The 23,410-nt window shown below is 38.5% G+C and overlaps 1 protein-coding gene across 1 annotated transcript in view; it reads left to right on the top strand.

Moving 5' to 3' along the window:
• Nucleotides 1-21,641, top strand: part of ZYG11A (zyg-11 family member A, cell cycle regulator) — a 73,565-nt gene extending 51,924 nt beyond the window's left edge. Inside the window, 8 exon segments of the mRNA XM_047868885.1 lie at nucleotides 3,588-3,687; nucleotides 3,784-3,837; nucleotides 7,686-7,847; nucleotides 7,923-7,967; nucleotides 12,917-13,111; nucleotides 16,737-16,798; nucleotides 17,191-17,288; nucleotides 21,451-21,641. Coding sequence (XP_047724841.1) covers nucleotides 3,588-3,687; nucleotides 3,784-3,837; nucleotides 7,686-7,847; nucleotides 7,923-7,967; nucleotides 12,917-13,111; nucleotides 16,737-16,798; nucleotides 17,191-17,288; nucleotides 21,451-21,641 — 907 coding nt within the window.
• Nucleotides 21,642-23,410: the final 1,769 nt, after the last annotated feature.

The raw sequence follows: 23,410 nt of genomic DNA, 5'->3' as shown, positions 1-23,410 counted from the left end.
ACAGCAAATGGATACAGTTTTCTCCAGCAGAAATTTATTGTCTCGGGCTTGATGGCTTTTATGGCTTTTCCTGTAACAATAGTTGCATCTTCGATGGTGTAATACTTCCAGACTTTCATGATGTTCTATTGGGATTCTCTTCCAAAATGTTGACAGTCCTTCCATAGAGTACTGTGTGTAATGAGCCTTAAAGGTCCCTATCACCCTGATCTAGAGGCTGAATTAGAGACCCTGTGTTTGGGGGCAGATAGACCTCCTCAGTGCTTGAAATCATGGGGTTCTGGGGGCCAGGGGAATTATCCAATATGAAAAGAATTTAAAAAAATTTTTTTAGTGTTTGTTTATTTTTGAGAGACAGAGTCAGTGCAAGCGGGGTAGGGGCAGAGAGAGAGGGAGACCCAGAATCTGAAACAGGCTCCAGGCTCTGAGCTGTCAGCACAGAGCCCTACGCAAGGCATGAACCCACAAACCACGAGATCATGACCTGAGCCAAACTGGAGGCTCAACTGACTGAGCCACCCAGGCACCCCAATATGAAGAGAATTTTAAAGACAGTCCTTTATTGGCAAGGTAATTCCTGACTTCAGGGACAAAGTATGGAACCAATCGATAAAAAGGATTCTTGTCCAGGCCTTCTTGTACAACCAAAAGACTAGCATCCTATGTTTATCTTTTCCCTTCAAGTCTTCGGAGTTAGCAGCTTTATGGATAAGGGCAGTTCTTATCGTAAAACTGACTGCATTTGTACAAAACAGTAGAGTTAACCTATTCTTTCCTGCCTTAAGTCAAACCTCTTTCTAAAAAGCAAACTATCCTTTGCTGGCATTAAATTTTGCAATTTTAGGGGCACCTGGACTGGCTCAGAAGTACCTGAGGCTTTTTTTTTTTTTTTAAGTTTATTTATTTATTTTGAGAGAGAGAGCACACGTGCCAGCAGGGAAGGTGTAGTGAGAGAGCCAGTGCAGAGCCTGATGCGGGGCTCAAACTCGTAAACCATGAGATCACGACCTGAGCCGAAGTCAACAGTCGGATACTCAACAGACTGAGCCACCCAAGAGCCTTGGAAGAACATATGACTTTTGATCTCAGGGTTGTGAGTTCGAGCCCACTGGTTGTAGAAATTACAAAAAATAAACTTAAATTTTTTTTTGCAGTTTTAGATCCTTTCCCTTCCTTTTCCTTTAACTTGTCATATGGTCACTTTTTCTCAAGTCATATTAGAGTCTATAACTATGCTTTTCTTATGGCAATCCCTGCCCACATAAAAGCTGCATTTTCAATAAGATAAAAGGGTGTTTTGCAAAAAAGCGCAAGGTTTCATGACAGCTGGCATAGCTGCAGCAACACCTTCACCAATTTCTCTTTTCTTTTCTTTCTTTTTTACTGTGGTCTTTATTCTGGGTTCATTTATGAAATGATGGGCACCCCAGCTGCAGTCTTCAATCTATGGTAGATATCAGGCAGTTCAACTTTTTCTTGTAATGGCATGATTTTTCTTTGTTTCTAGGGAGCACTTCCAACATCAGTGGCATTTTTATATGGGTCTCATGGTGTTATTCAGGGTTTACAATATTTTACTAAACAGTGAAAAATATGTGAGTACTGCAAGAGATTACTTTTTACTGCTGTATACAGTTTACTGGAGGGAAAACTGATCATGTCGAGTGATTAATGTTGCAGGGCATTTTAAGTGGATATACACACACACTTCAGCTCATTGTAATGTTAACAGGAGGTGGCTGTGAAATAATTACGGTAGTACAGTATGTAGTACAGTTAACTATATAGTTACTTAATACTGTATGTTTGTTTACATTTCTGTTGACTGGTGCTATGTATGGTCTATAAGTGTTTGTGTAAGTTTCAATAAGTTATAACCTTTTATGGTAGATGTGTATACATTTTATGGTAATAGTAAAAGAAACCAGTAACAAGTATCTATGTATGTTTTGTATAGTTATAAATCCCTAACTTTTTCTTATTTTTTTGATATTTCTGGGCTATGAGGTTTGTTTGTGAGTTTTTTCAAATTGTTGCAAATCTGCAAAAACATTTTCCAGTGTGTCTATTGAAAAAAACTCTGTGTTTAAGTGGACCACAATAGTTCAAACCTATGTTGTTCCAGGGTCAACTGTGCTTGCAAATATTGTCTCTCAAAGTGATTCCAGTTCAGGGTAGTAAGTGTCAAGAACATGGGCTCCAGAGAGTCAAACATACTTGAAGTTTGACTCATTTGTAAAAGTTTCCTCATTTGTAAAATAGTGACTCTTATGAGGATTAGACATGATAATGTTTGTAAAGTACTTATCAGGGTGCCTAGCTTAAGAAGTAGAGCCTGTTTAGGGGTGCCTGGGTGATGACTCAGTAAGTTGAGTGCCTGACTCTTGATTTCAGCTCAGGTCATGATGCCAGGATTGTGTGTCTGAGCCCTGCATCAGGCTCTGTGCTGAGCTCAGAGCCTGCTTAAGATTCATTCTCTTTCTCTCTCTCTCTCTCTCTCTCTCCCTCTCCCTCTCCCCCTCTCTCTCTCCCTCTCTCTCTCTCCCTCTCTCTCCCGTACCTCTTCTAAGTCTCTTCTAAGTACAGTCATTCTTTTTGTTACTATTTTATTGAAAATAATTGAGAAAATCCTCATCCTGGACTCCAAAGGGACTCCTTTTGAGGCCTTTATAGTCTTCCAGATTCATGAGCTCAGAAACATTTATAATAGTTGCTGCTAACAGCAGAAAAATTCAGCACAGGCTGGCATGAACAAAGCCTGTGGTATGTGGGTGTGGAGTGTTAGGCTAAGCCATTCTCAAATCTTATTGAAATGTGTACTTAAAATGGGAGTTGACTTTTAAAGTTACAATAAGACCTCATTAAAAAGAAAAAATTGATTTCTGTCTTTTCTTGCAAGTTAGAAGATCTTTCTCATCTCAGTCTTCATTCCTACAATTGTAGTCAATAGGAGCTAACTACTATCTGCCTCTATAAAAGGGTATGAATTCTCTTTAGCTATGTGATTTGTTTGCTATCCCATTTTAGCACTGTCTACAATTCATATTACAAATTACTACTTGTTGGGTGGGTTCTTACATTTTTCAGACCCATGAAAGTAGGAACTGAATGGTAAGTTTTTCCTAGGTCTGCTAATCTTACTTTGTTTAAAAAAAAAATTTTTTTTTAATGTTTATTTATTTTGAAGGAGAGAGAGCATGAGCAGGGGAGGGACAGAGAGAGAGGGAGACACAATCTGAAGCAGGCTGCAGGCTCTGAGCTGTCAGCACAGAGCCCAGCAAGGGCTCAAACTCATTAGCTGTGAGATCATGACCTGAGCCAAAGTCAGATGCATAACCGACTGAGCCACCCAGGCACCCCTGCCTGCTAAACTTACTTTGAATTCTGTGCATTTTGCTTACATTCTTATTTGCCTTCTGTCCTCTTCCTCTTCTGACCTTCTCTTCTTTTTGCCAGGTGCTCTTGATTTTCATGCCTGAGGGTTTAGAAATCCAAGATACAGGATTTGTTGGGGAGGTTAAGTGATTTCTTCTCTCCTCATGTACTGTTTAAAACTTCATTGTGAGAAAAAAAACCTGTTTTTTCAGGTTTGATGCTGCCAAGTTTGTTATGAGATGGCTTTGTAAGCATGAGAACCCCAAGATGCAAACAATGGCAGTGAGCATCACCTCTATTCTAGCCCTGCAGGTATGTGATTGCTAAAGTCCAGATTTCTCTCCTGAATCTTGATGGAGCTCTGATAGATGTCCAGTGTTTTACTTTCGGCTTTTTGTTTGCTTACAGCTCTCATCTGAGCAAACTGCACAGCTTAAGGAAGAGCTCTTCATGGCAGTTAAGGTAAGTTGATTGTCGCTTTTATAACCCTTTTTATTCCAATAAAAAAATCTATGAACATAATTTTAAAAGTATAATCATTCTAAAAGGCTTATAAGTGAAAACTCTCTAAAGACCTGCTCCCAAAAGAAACTACTTTCTACTCTTAGAGCTATTTCTTTTGGTATTTACCTCCACATCTCTAAATAAAATGCTTTTAACTTAATTTATCAATTTTATATGTTTTCTAATGATTCTGCTGCTATAGTAAATAAGAACTTAGCTCTCCCACATGTATCTTTAAAGAATTTTTTTACATTTATGTATGTATGTATGTATGTATGTATGTATGTAATTTATTTTAGAGAGGGAGGGATGGAGGGAGGATTCCAGTTGGCTGTTTGATTGTTTGTACTTTATTTATGACATGTTTTGCCATGCAGTAATTTAAAAATGTTTATAGGTTTAAATTTATCATTTTATTTCTCTGGCATTGATGGCACAGTTTGAAAGTATTTCTGTGCTCCACAGAGTATATTTTAAAATTTTCTCATGATTTTTATCTGTGGTTTCCTTTCTTTTAACATGTAAATTCTTGATTTACTTAAAGCCTTTTTTTTTTTGGGGGGGGGGGGTATGTTGTAAGGGTCTGTGTTTCTTCTCAATGTCTGCCTCTGCACCTTTTGTTGAACAAATTATCTTTTCTCCACTGTTATACATTGCTACCTCTATCATATATTAAATTCCCTTCTCTATTTGCATCTGTTTCTGGACTTTGTGCTGTGTTAAGTTAATTTGTATGTCTCTTTATATGCTGATACCACACTTTTTATTTACTAGTTTTATAAATTCCTTAATAGTTAAGATCTTGAGTTTCTTTTTTTTTCTTATGTTTTATTTTTGTGTGTGGGTGTTTTTTTTTTTTTTTTTTTTTTTTATTGTTGTTGTTTTTGAGAGAGAGAGGGCGCAGAAGAGGGGTAGAGGGAAAGAGGGAGATACACAATTCGAAGCCGGCTCCAGGCTCTCAACTGTCAGCACAGAGCCTGTCACGGGGCTCAGTCCCATGAACTGTTAGATCATGAGCTGAGGCAAAATCAAGAGTCAGACACTTAACTGACTGAGTCACCCAGGTGTCCCTCTTTGTTTTTTTTAATGTGAACACCAGAACTGGCTTTTCTTGTTTTAAAAAAGCTTTGTTTTCTTTGGGATTATGTTAAATTTATAGATTTACTTAGAAGAATTGACATCTCTTTGATACTGATATTTCCTTCTGAGAATAGGAGATGTTACCCCATTTATTTGGTCTTCTATGTCCCCCAGATGTATACGGGTGTTGTCTTAATGTTGATATTCTGTATTTCTTAAATTTATTCCTAAAGTTTTTACCTTTTGCATTGCTGTCACAAGTAGAATCTTACGAGTATTTGATATGTAGTCAGTAGGTTTGGGGGATAAAAATCAAGAGTGACTTTTTAGACATGTTAATTTCTGCAATGCTTGAGATGTCACAGAGGCAGTTTGATATGGGGCACAGCTCAGAGTATTGTGTAAGAATAATTTGAGTCCTCAGTTCTGATACGGGATATAATCACCTGGAGAGTGTGGAGTGCATATAGAGTAAAAAGAAGGACTGAAATGAGTGTGTTAGAAAGAAGAACAAGCCGGGGAAGGAGAGTGGAGTTGTGTGGAAAATGAGAAAACCAAGAAAGAGTGATGTCTTAGAATCCAAGAGAATTATTTCCAGAAAAATTGAGCAGTCATGTCAGATGCTATTGAGTGGTTGAGTGAGATGGACAGAGAGGTGCCAGTTGGATTTGGCAGGATGGAAGTCATTAGTCATCTTGTTTACATTATTTTAGTGGAGTAGTGGGACAGAGCCTGTTTGGACTACAATGATGAGCAAATGGGAGGTGCAACACGGAAGCAACTTTTTGATATACTTTAATGAGAAAAAAAGAGAAAGGAAGATACTACATGGGGCCAGCAATTGGTTTTTTCCAAGATCTATTTTACGCCCTTGAAAACATTTCTGAAAAACAAGGAGAAATTGATGGCAATGGCAATAAAGAGGCAAGTAATTTGGTGCCAAATCTTTGTGTGTGTGCAGGAATTGTGTATAGAACAGGAGTAAAGATGTTCACTTTAGACTAAAGCAGAAGGGAAAGCGGGATGCGTTGATATATGTGTAGGTAGGCTGATAGATTTTGTCAGGAGGAACAGCAGTAGGTCGTGAAAAACTAGATGAGGTAATCGAATGAGAGGTGTAAAAAGATGGTGAGTAAAGTCGGAGGGGAGAGGGAATGATGAAAGAAGAGTGGTCTTGGGAGCAAATTCATTGAGAAATCCAGTAGAATTCCCAGATACAGTTGAATGCCCTCTTCAGAGTGTTCTGGCAGATATTGAAGATGAGACTCGAGCAGCCTTTTTTAGGATTCTAGGGCATAAAGTAGGGTGTTTGAGGCAGCAGTTTCGTCAAGATGATGTGATGGAGTTGCTGGGAATGGTTAACAGGAACAGACAGAGGTACAGAATAGAGCGAGATAGAGAGCAGGTCCTGAAGTAACACGGAGGGAAGAGCAGCCCTGTAGTTCTCGGAGAAACAATTTTGGAAATGTTACCAAAAATTCAGGCTTTAGGTGAAAACAAGCCATGTTCAGCCACTAGTCATAAGACCTTAGATAATTTATTTATCTTCTCTGTGCCTCAGATTCTTCATCTGAAAACTGGCATCATCTGAAAAACAGGCATCTGTCATAGGAGTAATATTTTGCAGTTATTTTGAATGTCATTAAGGTAAAAATATATAAAGCATCTAACCACGGGCCTGGCCACATTCGTTATTATTGTCAGGGTCAGCCTCACTTCCCCTGCTCCCTCCCTTGCCTTGCGGCCATTCACCCCATTGGGCGTCTGAATGATTGCTACCAATGCTGTGTGTCACTCTTACACTTCCCTCTTGGTTCTCACAGCTTTATTTTTGTGATAAACTCTCTCGATACATTCTCTCCTGATGGGTAAAATTTTTGAGGTGGTCTCATTCCTCTTGAAAACAGACATACTCTGCTTTGTTCAGTGCTGTTTTATTTTATGTGTTTTCATTAGGTGGTTAAGTGAAAATGGCTATCTTTTCCCTCTCTCACAACAGTCTAATATGCTTGCAGGAAAGTGAGGATACTAGCTTCACTTGTGTCCAATATTATTCTGCTATGAAATGGGGTTTTGGAATCTCTGTTAAAGTGAGCCAATGATTTCTTTATTATGACATATGGTTGTAGTACTGGTGTTACCCTCTAGCCATATTGATCTGCTCAAGTGTGCTCAAGAACAGCACACTTTTTCTCTGCCTGGCATACTCCCGCCCCCTCTATGTCTCTACTCCTTGCTTAACTCATTATCTTTCTTTCTCTTCTGGTCTCATTTGTTTCAGTATACATATTACCTTTGCATGGAGGTTTCCTTTTCCTGCCTTTTCTAAAGTAAATTCTTAGGCTTTTATGTGTTTCCTTCAGAACATTTTCCCAAACTTAAAATTCTTTTATTTAGTTGAGAGAAAAACCAACATTTTTTTTTAATCTGTCGCTCTTACCTGAGGTGTTGACTAACCATGCTAAATAAATGAATAATGGAATAGCCAATATGTACTTGATTATGAGTCTTATTAACAAGGACCAAGAACTAGATTAAGTGCTCATTAAAGCTGAATTGTTTTTTTCTTTTAATCTTCATAAAAACCTTAGGAGTTAGGTATAACTCATTATATAGAGAATAAATGGATCACAGAGCTATTAAGTGGTAGAACAACTATTGCTTTTCTTATGTTGTAATTGAGTTAGTCACTGGGGCATCTAACTCTTTGTCTCTTTGGTTTTTAGGAACTTCTAGCAATAGTAAAACAAAAGACTACTGAAAATTTAGATGATGTCACACTCTTGTTTACTTTGAAAGCACTTTGGAATCTTACAGATGAGTCTCCAGCTGCCTGCAGTCACTTTATAGAAAATCAAGGATTGGCAATCTTCATCCAAGTCTTGGAGGTGGGAAGACAGGATTGAGTTTATATGTAAAGTTCTTTTTTTCATGGTAAAGTAACCTGTATATTCTTTTGACAGACTTTTTCAGAGTCAGCAATACAAAGCAAAGTACTTGGTCTTTGGGTAAGGTGAATTGTTTCAGTTAATTCTGATTTCTAAAAAAAAAAATAATAAAACTAACAGTTATGTAGCACCTACTATATGCTAGGCACAATTGTAAGCAATTTCTGTGTGTTAACTCATTTAGTGTTCACGTGATTCCCTATAAAATAATACCACATCAGTCCTCTTGCACTGAACAAACTACAGCTTAAAACAACAGCCATTTTATTTACTTTTGAATCTGTGAGTCAACAGTTTGAACTCCGTTTAGCCGTACAGTTCTTCTGGTCTCAGTAATTCCAGTGGAGTTATTCATGTTGCTGTAGTCATCTGGTGGCTCAACTAAGGCAAGGTGTGCTAAGATGGCCTAACTCTCACTGTGACAGTTGGTACAGGTTGTTAGTTGGGCCTTGTATCTCCGTGGGCGATGACTTCTCCTCCTCCTCCCCTTTCCCTTCCTCTTCTTCTCTCCCCCTCCCCAACCCCCAGGGAGTTCTGAGCCCAATGTGGGGCTTGAACTTATGACCCTGAAATCAAAAGTTGCATGCTCTACTGACTGAGTCAGCCAGGCACCCCTGTCACCATGGGCTTGGTTCAGTTTCAGGGTAGCGCTAGAAGGCAAGTCCCACTGTGCAAGTGCTTCTTAAACCTCTGCTTATGTCACGTTCTCTAATGTCTCATTGGGCAAAGCACACTAGGTGGCCTGGGTGTTTCCCAGTAATCACTTCTCCAACTCTCAGTAACAACTGAGTATGCTCCAATTCAGTTCAATTCCTTTCTTACACTACCTACCTAAGTTATCCTAAGTTATCCAAGTTAAAGGGCTCAGGTTCATAAGACTGCCCCACTTCAGTTGCCAGTTTTAAGTCTTGGGCCACCCATACCTCTGACCATCTGGCTATAAATTAGGAGTTTCCATGACCCCTTCCTCAGGTTGATAATTTGCTAGAATGGCTCACAGACTCCAGAAGGCATTTTGCTTGATATTGTCAGTTTATTATAAAGGATACAACTCAGAAACAGTGAAATGGAAGAAAGATATAGGGCAAGGAAGGATGAATGCATGCAGAGCTTTCATACTCTGTCTGGGCACACCACCCTCCCAGCACCTTAATGTGTTTACCAATTCAGAAGTTCTCTAAACCCATTGTTTAGGATTTTTTATGGAGGTTTCATCACATAGGCATGACTGATCATTAATTCAATCTTCAGTTCCTCTCTCCTACTCCAGAGGTTGTGGGGTGGGGCTGAAAGTCCGAGGCTTCTAATTAAGGTTTGGTTTTTTTTTGGCAACCAGTCCCCATCCTGGAGTTATTTATTTAGTTGCCTACCAAATAAAGAACAAAGATGCTCTGATTACTCTTATCACTTGGGAAATTCCAAGGGATTGAAGACTTCTCTTTCAAGAACTGGCAACAAAGACCAAATATATATTTATTATATGTCCATGGTTAAGCCCGCATTAAAGGAGGTGGCCACCCCTTGATGGGAGAAGCAGTGAAGTCACATGGCTAAGTCACATAGAGCTAGGAAAAGTTGTGTTATGTTCTATTTATCCTGTTACCTAAGTAGTAGGAGGCAGAATCAAATGTCAAACTCAGGCAGTCTAGCTGTAGAATCTCTGATATTAACCACTTTACCATACTTTTTTATCAAGGTAATCAATTCTTTAGAAATTTCTTTGATTATATTGTTATACTACCTCTCAATCAGGATATCCATAATTGAGAAATTTCTTTGTTTCCAAAAGATAAAGGTGAACATTTACAAAAAGTAATGAAGACATACTGTTAAGTCCTTGCAGTTTGCCATGCATGAAATACATCCAGCTGATGGTCCTTCAGTGTTGGGGAGGTGGTGTTAGACAGGTATATGAATAATTTTCTGATTTAAGATGGACTGTGGTAAGTGCTAGAAAAGCACAAAGTCTAGTGGAAGCTTTTGATTCTAGAGCATGCACTCCTTGAAAGCAGGGACTGTGTCTTTACTTTAGTATCCCTAGCACATATAGGACTTGGAACAGAGTAGAGGGGATTAAATGATTAATATTGGAAATCTTAATATTGGAAGGTACAAAAAAGTAGAAAGATAGAGGACAAAATAAGTAGGAGACAAAGGTCTTTTGGCTAGGGAAGATGAGAAAATGTAATCATTTAAAGGATACTGTAATAAAGAATATCTGGAATTTTGGCAGAAGTTGGGAAAAGCAATAAATAAGGCCAGAAAGGTGGATTGAAGCCTCATATATGCTATATAAAGCTAAGTGTCCTACTATTAGCTAACCTTTTCTAAAAGATCTTTTAGTTTTTTCTGAGAGCCTCTCAGAATGCTGAGAGTTTTTGAGGATGCCTCCTTTCCTTCCTTTTTCTGAGTGAAGAAGACCCACTTTCTCCTGTAGCTTCCATCTCTTCTCAACATTTTGTTCATAGACTATTGGAATGAAAAAGGTACTAGAAAAGTAGCCTCTGCCAAGCTTATAAGAGAAATTGTGAGATTCATCTAAGGTGTCCTCAGTTATAGTAAGGATGCTGTCATGTTGTCTCTCCTTGTCTGGGGCTTCCATCTGATCGACTTAATGCTGAAATCCTACTATTGATGAGGGTATGTATAGATAGCTTTGGGGAAAATGGGGGAAATCTCACAATAGTGCAGTTTCTGCTGAAATCAATAGGGTATAGCTGGTCTTGTAAAAAAATACCTGGGGTAAGTGATCTCAAAATAATGTAGTTTTCTGCATAGTGCTGTATGATGCTATTTTGAACATACTAGTCTCTAGGGTATACTTTTCTGAAAACTGCTTCAGAAGGAACAGTAACTGCTGTGTTCAATTTGACTATGTGTTTCACTTCTAAACCTTTGTGTTTTCATCTGTGTGGTAGACAGACCCTAAGGTGATTCCTAGTGATTCTGATTTCTTCTTGCTGTTCACGTCTTTGTAAAAGTCCTCCTCTCAAATGTGGGCAGGAACTGTGACTTGCTTCTAACGAATAGAATATAGCAAAGATGATAGGGTATCAGTTCTGTGATTATGTTATGGTGTATAGACAGTAGACCCCTTCCCCTTATCCATAGTTTCAGTTACTCACAGTCTGGAAGCAGGTGATCCTCCTGAGGAATGGTCCAAAGGTCAGTAGTAGCCTAATGCTATGTCACATGCTTACGTCATCCACCTTTTTGTCTTGTCATATAGGCATTTTATCATCTCCTCACAAGCAGCAGAAGAGTGAGTACAGTGAAATAAGATATTTGAGAGGGTGCCTGGGTGGCTCAGTCGGTTAAGCATCTGGCTCTTGATTTCAGTTCAGGTTATGATCTCACAGTTTGTGAGTTTGAGCCCCACATCAGGCTCTGTACTGACAGAGCAAAACCTGCTTGGGATTCTCTCTCTGCCCCTCCCCCCGCTCATGTGTTTTCTCTCTCTCTCAAAATAAATAAATAAGCTTTAAAAAAAAAGATATTTTGAGAAAGAGACCACATTCATGTAATTTTTTTTTAAGAGCGCAAGAGAGAGCACAAGCAGGTGAGGGGCAAGAGACAGACTCCCAAGCAGGCTCTGCACCATCAGTGCAAAGCCCAATGTTGGGCTTGAACTCAAACCATGAGATCATGACCTGAGCCAAAACCAAGAGTCGGACACTTAACTGACTGAGCCACTCAGGTGCCCCTATAACAGTATATTGTAATAAAAGTTATATGAGGGGCACCTGAGTGGCTCAGTTGGTTAAGTGCCCAACTCTTGATCTCAGCTTAGGTCATGATCTCATGGTTCATGAGTTTGAGCCCTTTGTCGGGCTGTGCGCTGACAGCATGAAGCCTGCTTGGGATTCTCTCTCTCTCCCTCTCTTTTGCCCCTCCCGTGCCCATGCTCTCTCTCTCAAAATAAATAAACTTTAAAAAAACAGACAAAAGTAAACAATATATTGTTATGATTATTCTATTATTGTTAATCTCTTACTGGGCCTAATTTATACATTGAACTTTATCACAGGTATGTTTGTGTAGAAAAAACAGTATATTATAGAATTTGATACTGTTTGTGGTTTCAGGCATATCCATTGGGGGTCTTAGAACATATCCCCCCTCTGATTTAGGGGTACTATGGTGTTAATCCCTCTTGCTAATAGACTTGCTAGAGAGACTCTTCCATGTATTTGAAAAAGCAAGCTGCCAAGAAGTAAGTAGTTGGAGAAAGAAGCCCCTGTGGGAAGTAACTATGGGCAGCTTCTAGGCGCTAAGGGTGGCCTCCAGCAAGAAAACGAAACCCTCAATCTTAATGAATGTGGCCAACAGTTTGTAAGCTTGGAAGTAGGTTTCCTTCCAGTGGAGCCCCCAGATGAGAATGCAGCCCAGCCAGCACTTTGATTGTGGCTTTTTGAGACCTCAGAGTAGAAGAGCCACCTAAGCCATGGATGAACTCCTGGACCACAAAAACAGAGAGAAAAAATGTATGTTGTTTTAAGCCACCAAGTTTGTGGCAGTTTGTTAAACAGCATAGCAACCTAATATATAAAATAAAATACTACCTGCCTTTCATTGTTACTGTTAAATTTCAAGCTAATGTAACATATAGTAGGCCCTGAGCAATCTTAAGTATTTGAGTCAGGCCTGGATTTTATTCTAGTTCAACTAGTTATTAGCAGTATAAACCTGACAAGTTCTGACTGACAAGTTAAATCTTGCTGAGTGACTTATTTCTTGGTAAAACTATATGAAACATTAAAAAGGACCTTTTTGTTTGTCTAGTACAGTGCCTGGCACTTAGTAAGTGCTCACTCAGTGATTTGTCATTACTGATATCCTCATCATCAAGGGGTGGGATTACGGGTTTTAGGCTAAATTGAGAGGGAGGAGGATGGGATGAAGTATTCTGACTGTATCTAAGCTAAGCAGTAGGAAAGGAAGAGAGAATCAGACACTGATTCTCTCTCCCTTTCCTATCCCTGATATTTTCTGCTCTCTTTTACCTGTAGAACAACATAGCTGAAGTTAGAGAACTGTCTTCCAAGCTGGTGACTGAAGATGTGGTGAAACATATTAGCAGCTTGCTCCATAGCAAAGAAATAGAAGTCAGTTATTTTGCTGCAGGCATCATAGCCCACCTGACATCTGACACACAGCCCTGGATGTCCCATGACCTTCAGAGGAGTGCTCTTCTCCAGGATTTGGTACAAGGACCATTCGTTCTTCTTTACAAACTGTGTCCTGATCTCTTCTTGCAGGAGACTTACTTTTCTAGTTTTAAGAATTTTACTTTATTATTATTATTTTATATTTCAGAAAGAGAGACAGAGTGTGGGCAGAGGAGGGGCAGAGAGATGGGGGAGACACAGAATCCGAAGCAGGCTCCAGGCTCTGAGCTGTGCGCACAGAGCCTGACACAAGGTTCGAACCCACAGACTGTGAGATCACGACCTGAGCCTAAGTCGGATACTCAACCAACTGAGCTACCCAGGCGTCCCAAGAATTTTAGAAATATGTATTCATTGTAGAAAATGGGAAACATAATAAAAAAGTACAAAGAAAATATTCTAAATCACTCACCGTACAATCAAGCTCTAACCTCTGTTAATACTTTGTTACATTCCTCCTGATATTTTTCTTTTATAAAAGTTACACGTATAAACAGTTGAATGTGGCTTTAACCAGTTCTCTTTTCCACTTTCAGCTTTTTTTCAAGCTATTTCTTTTGATATTTTCTCCATATCTAAATTACCTCTGTTGCTACTTCATTTTGCAGTTTTAGACATTAATCTGTTCATTCATTTTCCCATTCTGGAAAAAGAAGATTCTTTTTCTCATTTTCCCTATGCGTACCCTTTCCTATACTCCCAAGTATATATATCCTTTCAGTATATTGAAATATATTCCATCTACTTCAGCTTCTTAAGACTTCTTTCCCAAAACTTTCTGTTTTCTTCCATCTGGTCTGCTTATTTGTGTATTTGCTATACTGCTGTCATTCCAGGATATTCCTTTACTGGGGATTCTCTTTACTTCTCTGGTGTTGGATTCCCTGTTTCCTGGATTGCATGCCTTCCTGGTTTTTTGGTGTACTCCCTCATTCTGTTGGATCTTATCTAGTAGCTTCCTCAGAAGAAATGCATGAAATAGAAAATTTTAGACTTTACATGATCTCAGAGTCACGAGATCCGAGCCTCACGTCAGGCTCTAGCTTCTCTCCCTCTACCCTCCCAACCTCCCCACCTCCATACACTCACTCACTCTCTGTCTCTCTGTCTCTGTCTCTGTCTCTGTCTCTCTCTCTCTCTCTCAAATAAATAAATAAATAATTCAGACCTTATTTGTTTGAAAAGGGCATTATTTTACCTTCATATTTAGTTAGTCACATGGCTGGGTATAGAATTTTAGTTTTGGAATATTTTTCTTTCTGAATTTTTAAGTCATTACTTCTTTGTTTTCTCAGTATCACTTTTGAGAAGCCATTTTCCTTCAGAACCTTTAAGATTTTTGTTCTCAAAAATCACACAGTGGTGTGCCTGGATGTAGGTTTATTTTCATCATTATCTTGGATACTAATTGCTCTAGAAGCTTGTTTCCTTCAGTTCTGAGAAATTTCTTTCTCCCTCTCTACTCTCTTCCTCTTTTTTTCCCCCCACCTTAGGATGTTGGCCTCCCTGGACTCATTTTTCCTTACCTATTTCCCTGTTTTCCTCTTTAAAAAAAATCTTTTAAAATCTCCACTGCTGGGGCATCTGGGTGGCACAGTTAAGTGTCTGACTTTGGCTCAGGTCATGATTTTGAGGTTTGTGAGTTCGAGCTTCACATTGGGTTCTGCACTGGTGGTGTGAAGCCTGCTTGGGATTCTCTCTCTCCCCACCTCTCTCTGCCCCTTCCTCACTTGTGCTCTCTCTCTCCAAAATAAATAAATAAAAAAATCTCCACTCCTATTGGGTTTTGCATTTATATTTTATATATTTTATTATATAATTAGCTATTTTAATGTAATTTTATATATTTATATGGCTCATCATATAGTTTAACATATACTTTAAAATTTTTTAATGTTTATTTTTGAGAGAGAGAGGAGGACACAGAATCCGAGGCAGGTTCAGGCTCTGAGCTGTCAGCACAGAGCCCAGCGTGGGGCTCAAACTCACGAGCTGTGAGATCATGACCTGAGCTGAAGTCAGAGGCTTAACCAACTGGGCCACCTAGGTGCCCCTTAATTTTTTTTTTTTTTTGAGAGAGAGAGAGTGTGTGCACACACACAAGGAGGGGAGGGGCAGAGAGAGAGAGAGAGAGAGGAAATCCCAAGCAGGCTCCGCACTGTCAGTGCAGAGCCCAATGTGGGACTCAATCTCACAATCTGTGAGATCATGACCTGAGCCAAAATCAAGAGCTGGACACTTAACTGACTGAGCCACCAGGTACCACAGTATATTTATTTATTTTTATAGCTTATAATGTGTTTTTATATATTATGTATAGTTATATATTTGTATTTATATATTTCTATTTTAATTTTCAAGAACTCTCTTTTGTTCTCTGAGTGCTTCTTTTTCATATAATATCTTACTCTTTTCCCATGGTTGCTGTATCTATTATCTCTTTAAAGGTAGTAATGATTAGTTTTGCTTTTGTTTTGTTTTTTAAATTTTCCTCTTCTTTCAAGGTTTGCTTTTGTTTTGTTTTTTAAATTTTCCTCTTCTTTCAAGGTTTCTGTTTTTTGTTTTTTGCTTTTGGGTTTTGCTTTTGTTTTGTTTTTTAAATTTTCCTCTTCTTTCAAGGTTTCTGTTTTTTGTTTTTTGCTTTTGGGTTTTGCTTTTGTTTTGTTTTTTAAATTTTCCTCTTCTTTCAAGGTTTCTGTTTTCTGCAAGTTACTTTTTCACCCTATTTTTATCGTTTATGTTACAGACTTTCTTAAAGTATATGGAGATCTTCAGCTGTGCAGTCATATTTAAGAGTGGAGTTGTTTGGAAGCTAGGTGCAGATGGGTGGAACTTGTCAACTGTGGGCCTCACCTAGCGTGATCTGTATTAGTCACTGTCATTGTCATTAGATCTTCTGTCCTGAACTGGTTGGAATTTTCCTCAAGAAGAATCTTCTGTTCTCCTGACTGAAAATGATAAGCTTGGTTCCAATGGTCTGAAATCCCACTAGAGGAAGAGAGTTGAGAGCAAGGGACTCTCAGCATTTATCATTTAGATTTTCACTTCATCCCTGTTTTTAACATGGTACTTCAACCCTTAATTGTTCACAAGGTTGCCCAGTCCAGAAATTTTTATTAGTGGTGGAAAGGAGATATGGGAGTCTTGATTCTTCGGTACTTTCGATCATTCCTCTTGTTTTTAACCCCACCTCTAATCTCACTTCCTAAAGTACTTGGTGTGCCAGATTTTTATGTCTGGGAGTTCTGTTCAAACTGGTTCATTTTTTAATCTTCTCCAGTGCTAGATCTACTAAATCACTCACCATTTTCTTTCTGCTTTGTTCTTGTTTGGTTGCCTTCTTTTATTTTAAACCATTTATATATTTCTGGTCATGGGATTTAGGAAAGGAATGGATGCATGCCAAGTCCTGCATCTTTACTCAGAAGCCCCCTCTTATTGCACTGTTTTCCACATGACTTTGTTCCTATTCTACATATTTAATGGTTATCTACTTCATATTTTGGCAGGTAGGTATACCTTAATTTGGGTGATCATTCCCATATTTTGAAGATTTGTTTTTTCATATATATGTAATTATAAATGGCATGAAACAGCCTATTATGACCTTTTAAAAAGGGTGGAATACAATACTAGAATCCTGGTTTCTCTTTTTGTATAGTATGCAACCATCCAGAATTGGCCAAGTTCAAGTTGTAAGATGACAGCGTTGGTGACCTACAGGTAATCTCGTGATGGAGAAGTACTTTTCTTAAAGCTTGTCCTCATTGTGCTATGTAGAGACCATGGTACAGTGATAAAATAGAGTCAGATAGCCTTATGTTCAAATCCTGTTACTTTGTGATTTTGGGAAAATCACTTTTAGAAGATCTTTGAGACTCAGTTTTATTCCTCTGTAAAATGAGGCTTATTGTGTGCAAGATTGAGGATGAAATGAGATACTGAATATAAAGAGTGTCTAACATAGAATGTAAGTTCTTAAATGTTAGCTTCTGATATATGCTCAACAATACATCTGTCTCAATGAGGAAATGATCCTGTGGAGAGGTTAAAAATAATTATTGTATCACAGATGCTAGCCTGAATTCTAAATGAACTTCTTTGTGCCTCTTTAGATCCTTCAAGGCATTTTTCCCACTCCTTGGCAACTTCTCTCAACCAGCAGTTCAGCTCTGGGCACTATGGGCAATGTATCATGTCTGCAGTAAAAACCGTATGTATTCAAAACATAGTTGTTTTCCAACTGTTTTTTTGTATAAAGGTTAAGTTCAAGATAGAATTTTGAAAATTTGTTCACCTCTATTGAATTTAACTTTTTTAAAAAAGGAAGTTGGAAAATGTTTTTATTAGTTTAAAAAATGTCACAGAATTATAATCTATTTGGGGGTGGACGTCAAGCAGTATAGAAAGTGAAAGTTGGGGCGCCTGGGTGGCTCAGTCGGTTGAGCGTCCGACTTCGGCTCAGGTCACGATCTCGCAGTCTGTGAGTTCGAGCCCTGCGTCGGGCTCTGGGCTGATGGCTCAAAGCCTGGAGCCTGCTTCCGATTCTGTGTCTCGCTCTCTCTCTGCCCCTCCCCCGTTCATGCTCTGTCTCTCTCTGTCTCAAAAAAAAAACGTTAAAAAAAAAAAATTATAAAAGAAAGTGAAAGTTGGCTCTCACTCCTATTCCCCACAGGCAGGTACTATTAACAATTTGATAATTATAACTATCCTTCCAAATACTTCTCTATACACATACTGTAGTTAGTATATACTATATATAAATAAGGACATTTTTAAACAAAATGGGCTCATTCTGTGCATGTTGCCCTATAGCTGGCTCTTTTCACTCAACAGTTTATCATGAATACTCTGTCTATAGTAATATATACATCTGCCTTTTTGTAATGGTCTGGGGGAGGCTGGAGGGCCAGGAGTCAGGGGTTGTTTCCTAGCCAGATTAAATGTTTTTACATGTTTGGCTGTTGGGAGAATTGGGGACTTACATTCTTTGCTAAGGATTATTGTAAAATTTTTTGCTTTTATTATAAAAGAAATACAGAGTATAATTTTATAGTGAAAAGTTTCAAGAAATAGCTTTAGAATTAAAATATTAGCTACTAACAAAAAGTATAAAATTCCCAAAATAATTTTAACAAACAATGAGAGCTCTGTGCAGTAAACTGAGAAATAATTGAGAAACCTGAAGTAATTATGAGACATACTATATTCCTAGATGGAAAGACTTTTTAAGAGACACATGTCAAATCTTTTCAGCTTATGAATATGCTGCAATTTAAATGAACGAGTGAGGTGAGGGATCTGAAAATTATTCTAAAGTTAACCTGGCAGAATAAACAAGAAAGAACTGACCAAGAAAAATGGTTTCTAGGAGCTTGCCCTAACACTTCTCTTTAAATTATAAATAAGTATTGTGAATGGTGTTGGCATATAAACAACTACAGGCAGATCTGTCAGAATAGCTCTGAAATGACTTTGGTTTATAGCAACTAGAAGTTAGTTGAGTACTTTCTCTGTGCCAGGCAGTATTGCAAGGTCTTTATGAGTTAACTCAATCTTCACAACAACGCGAAGGGGGTAGCATTATTTTTATTATTCATCTATTACAGATGAGCAAACAAGGCACAGAGAACTTAAGTAACTTGCTAAAGTTAAAATAGCAACTGGCAGAGCTCCAGATTACCACTATTAGTTAGACTGCTCAGTATTTCTTCACTATATAGATATAATTATTTAACCAGTCTTCTTTAAATGGATATTGTTTCTAGTCTTTTCTATTACAAGCACTATTTTATTGAATATTAACATATTTATATACATGAATATGGATTAATGTACAATGAAAAATGATATACAAAGACTATATATCTGTAACTCTATCTATGAATTGAAGATGCACACGTGGGTAATTAAGAGGACAGATGTTAGAACCAGACTGACTACCTGTGCTCTGTTCCCAGTTTCTGCCAGTTACTAACAGTGGGAACTTGAGCAAGTTACTTGACTTCACTGTGCCCCAGTTTCCTTAACTATAAAATGGGGATAAAAATACCTACTTCATAGAGCTGTAAGAATTAAGTGGGTTGGGGTGCCTGGGTGGCTCAGTTGATTGAGCATCTGACTTCAGCTCAGGTCATGATCTTGTGGTCCATGAGTTCGAGACCTGCATTGGGCTCTGTGCTGACAGCTCAGAGCCTGGAGCCTGCTCTGGATTCTGTGTTGCCCTCTCTCTCTCTGTGCCTCCCCCACTCATGTCTGTCTGTCTGTCTGTCTGTCTCTCTCTCTCTCTCTCTCTCTCTCAAAATAAATAAATAAACATTGAAAAAAATTAAGTGGGTTAATATTCGTTAAGCATTTAAAACATTGCTAGGCTCATAGTATTAGCATTTGTGCATAGCACAGTATTAGTTCACGCATAGTACATATCATTTGTTAAGTGTATCATTTTGCAAGTGTCAGTTAATCTGCATAATATTTAGAATTGCTGAGTCAAAATGTTAGGAACATGGTGATATTGATAGGCATTGCTAAACTGTTTTCTGGTGAGTTGATTATCAGTTTTCATTCCTGTCAGCAATGTATGAAAGCTTGTCATTCTTACACAGACAATGTTTAATTGAATGTTTTGTTCTTTGTCAATTTAAGGTGAAATGATGGTCTTGCTTAACATTTAAGTTACATTAGCTATCTTTTATTGAAGACTCGTTTTCGTTTCCTTGAATTGTCCATTGATATTCTTTATTCACTTTTTGTCTACTCTTTGTTGATCTTTTTAATTTGAAGGAACTCTTGCAAATATTTTTTCTGCAGTTTATTGTCTTGACTTTGTTCATTATGTTTCATCAGCCTTTTGTTACACAGCCTCTGGACTTCAGGTCACAGTTACACTTTCCAAAATTGATGAAAATTCTCAGCTGTTTAAAGATCTTATTCTTCCCCTATACTTTCCTTGTGGGGTGTCTGTCAGAAGTATCTTATACCTTCTCTCACTTTATTCTATCTTATCCTTAAATTTTTTTTTTCAACGTTTATTTATTTTTGGGACAGAGAGACAGAGCATGAATGGGGGAGGGGCAGAGAGAGAGGGAGACACAGAATCGGAAACAGGCTCCAGGCTCTGAGCCATCAGCCCAGAGCCTGACGCGGGGCTCGAACTCACGGACCGCGAGATCGTGACCTGGCTGAAGTCGGACGCTTAACCGACTACGCCACCCAGGCGCCCCTATCTTATCCTTAAAAAAATAATTTCCATGTCATTAGATCATTATTTCTCCCTGTGTCTAGTTGGCCTTTGGAATGATTAAGAGACTCCTTTTTAGACTACGCAGTTTTGTATTTGCTTCCCTCAGGTGCTCTAGAGGTTGTCCTGGGATTGAACTAATTTTCATATTAACTTCTCAGCTCAAGGGTTCCCAGAACATTTAGGCAGTATAAATTCAAATCCTATACCAACTCACTACTGTGGTTATGAATTCTTGGGGAGGATTTCTTCCAACCACACCTGTATACCCACCTAGAGGCCAAATGTTTTCATTGTCTTATCCCTTCTCTCCTATAGTCCTTTGAGGGGTCAGCTTTATGCACTGATACATATTTTATTATATATAGATTGCTTCTAACTTTGTAAGTTGGAACCTAAATTGCTAGATTACTGAAACTGACAGTCCCTTTCTTCCCCGGGATAGCTGCAGATAAAGTTACATGAGCTTAGGTGCTCTCTGCAATCTATGTCTGGGTCCTGGACAAGTTCTTTACTTTGTATAGATGAGTATACATTTACTTTGTATAAATGAGTATACATTTAAAATTTTTTGTTATATTTTATCCAGCATCTAGTGTTATCAGGTTATCTAGCTCAGCATAATGCCTGAACTTGAAATGTGTATTACATTTATAATAAAAGAGGTTTCTATCCTTTTAGCTAGGATTAGAGATTTGAGGCATAGAGTTGTCTGGAAATAAACATACTAAAAAATCATTTATAATTGCACTGCACAATCCAAGCATTATTTAAGTTTTGACGTATTTTTTTTTAAGTTTTTTTTATGTTTATTTTTGAGAGAGAGAGAGTATAAGTGTGAGAGGGACTGAGAGAGGGAGACACAGAATCTGAAGCAGGCTCCAGGCTCCCACCTGTCAGCACAGAGCCCAACGTGCGGCTCGAACCCACAAACCGTGAGATCATGATCTGAGCCCAAGTCGGGTGCTTAACCAACTGAGCCACCCGGGTGCCCTTTGACATATTTCTTTTATCTGTTAATTCCTATGTCAAAGGGCTTAAACCTTGGTACCCTTTCTTCACAAAGGTGAATGTGGTGACTTGGGAATATTTAAAATGCCAGTTTGTCCATCAGTTCTCTTTGATTTTCTTTCAGCCAGCAAATACTGCAGAATGTTAGTTGAAGAAGAAGGATTGCAGTTTTTGTGTGACATCCAGGAGCACAGTGAGGCAGATGCTCAAGCACAGAGGATTGCAACCTCCATTCTAGATGACTTCAGAATGCATTTCATGAATTATCAGAGACCCTCTCTGTGTTGAATGCCCTCCTCAGCCCCTGGGGCTTAGAGGTGCTGTCTGTTCCTCAGTGTCAGCCCTTCTGCCTTGCCAGCAGTTCAGTGTTGAAACAAGTTATCATTGGAGTTTGTAAGTTGGCTGCCTCACTGGCCTTTATTGTTGATTTTCTGTAGGCCGCAAAAAGGTTGATTTTGAATGATAGCCATAATCCCAAATCAAGTTGGAATCATTCTGGGAACGCTCCTTCAACAGCTTTGCAAAATCAAGCCTTGGACTATGTGGGGAGGCCTGTTAGCTTATGTTGGAACAGCTATGCCAGTTACTTTTCCTAGCCCTGGCCAGCTTCTTAACTCTGGGAGTTTCAGAGAGGAAGGAGAAACGAAAGACCTACAGGGAGACCTTGGTATTTATGTTAAATTTCATGTTTGAAAGAATATCCTGAGTTGTTATTCCTAGTGAGGCTACTAGAAAAGAAGTACATGAAAAAGCTTTGGAAAATACATGCTTATAAATGTGTTGTTTAGAAGGCAGAATCTCAGCTGGAGGGGAGGAAAAAGAGGGGAATTTTTTTTTTTTTTTTTTTTTTTTTTAATAAATACCAAAGTACCTTCCACTTGTGGGGTAGAGGGAAGGAAAAAATATATTTTTTACAATTTTGGGTATTCTGCTTTTGGCCTTTTGCAAAAGGCTCCAACTTTACACACTAGACTGAACATAACATTCTGTGTAAGTGGATGTGCTGGTGGAAAATAGTAGGACTTGATGACTGTGAGTAGAGGGTGTAGATAATGATTATATGGGCATTGTAAATCTTGATCCCTCAAAGTTTTGATTTAAATGGGATTGTGACCAAAACTGAGAAGAAGAGGAAGGGCCAGAAAAAAGACTTTGCTATAGATTTCAGAGTGCTCTTACCTAGCATGAAGACAAGAAATATAATGGGCTTTTGAGAACCAGCCTCAACTGCAGTATAAACTATCAGAGGCTTCTGTTTGTGTCCTTTGCAAACCTCTGTGGAACAGAGTATGAATTCCTTCCTTATTATTGACAACCAACGAAATATGTTTTGCCATTCCTCTGTTTAAGTTTTCCAAAGAACAAAAGTATATTCCTTTTTGATTAGTGGCATATTTTTATACTAGATGTTTGTGCTTTAGCTGGCCAGACTTTTTTTTTTTTTTTAATTTATTTTTTATTTTTTGAGAGAGGGAGAGAGAATCCCAAGCAGATGCCTTGCTGTCAGTGCAGAGCCTGACGTGGGGCTTGAACCCACAAACCACAAGATCATGACCCGAGCCCATATCAAAAGCTGGTCGCTCGGCACTCCGAACTGGCCCGATTCTTACTGGAGTTCTGTGTACTGTCTTTTGGAATCAAATGAGGCTTATCCATACTCTAAATCATATTCAAAATTCTTGCTCACCAGTGAGCAAGATAAGGAGAATTTGTAATCTCTTTACTTCCACAGTTCTGAAACTGCACTGTATTTTCTTGTATTCACTTTTTTGCATGATTCCAAAAGCCTGTCTTCAGTTCCTGACCTGGGTTCCAGTATTTTAGAACATTCTGTTGCCAGATACTAACTCTTACTGATAGGAGGATGTGGTAAGTAAGAACTAGTGCCTGTTGAGGCAACCCTCTGAACTTTGTTTCATTCATGATAGTCCTTTCATAGATAAGTTGTATTCTCCCCCATTTAACAGATGAGAAAAAGGAGGTTAAGTAACATTGTTACTTTACTGAGTAGTTACAAGGAATGCGTGGCTCCAGCTAATGTGGTTCTTTCTGATTCTAAGGCCTGGACTCTTACTATTCCTTCC

This window comes from Prionailurus viverrinus, chromosome C1 (assembly GCF_022837055.1).
Source record: "Prionailurus viverrinus isolate Anna chromosome C1, UM_Priviv_1.0, whole genome shotgun sequence".
Lineage (NCBI taxonomy): Eukaryota > Metazoa > Chordata > Mammalia > Carnivora > Felidae > Prionailurus > Prionailurus viverrinus.
The sequence above is the reverse complement of the archived record's forward strand: the minus strand, read 5'-3'. Positions and strand labels throughout refer to the sequence as shown.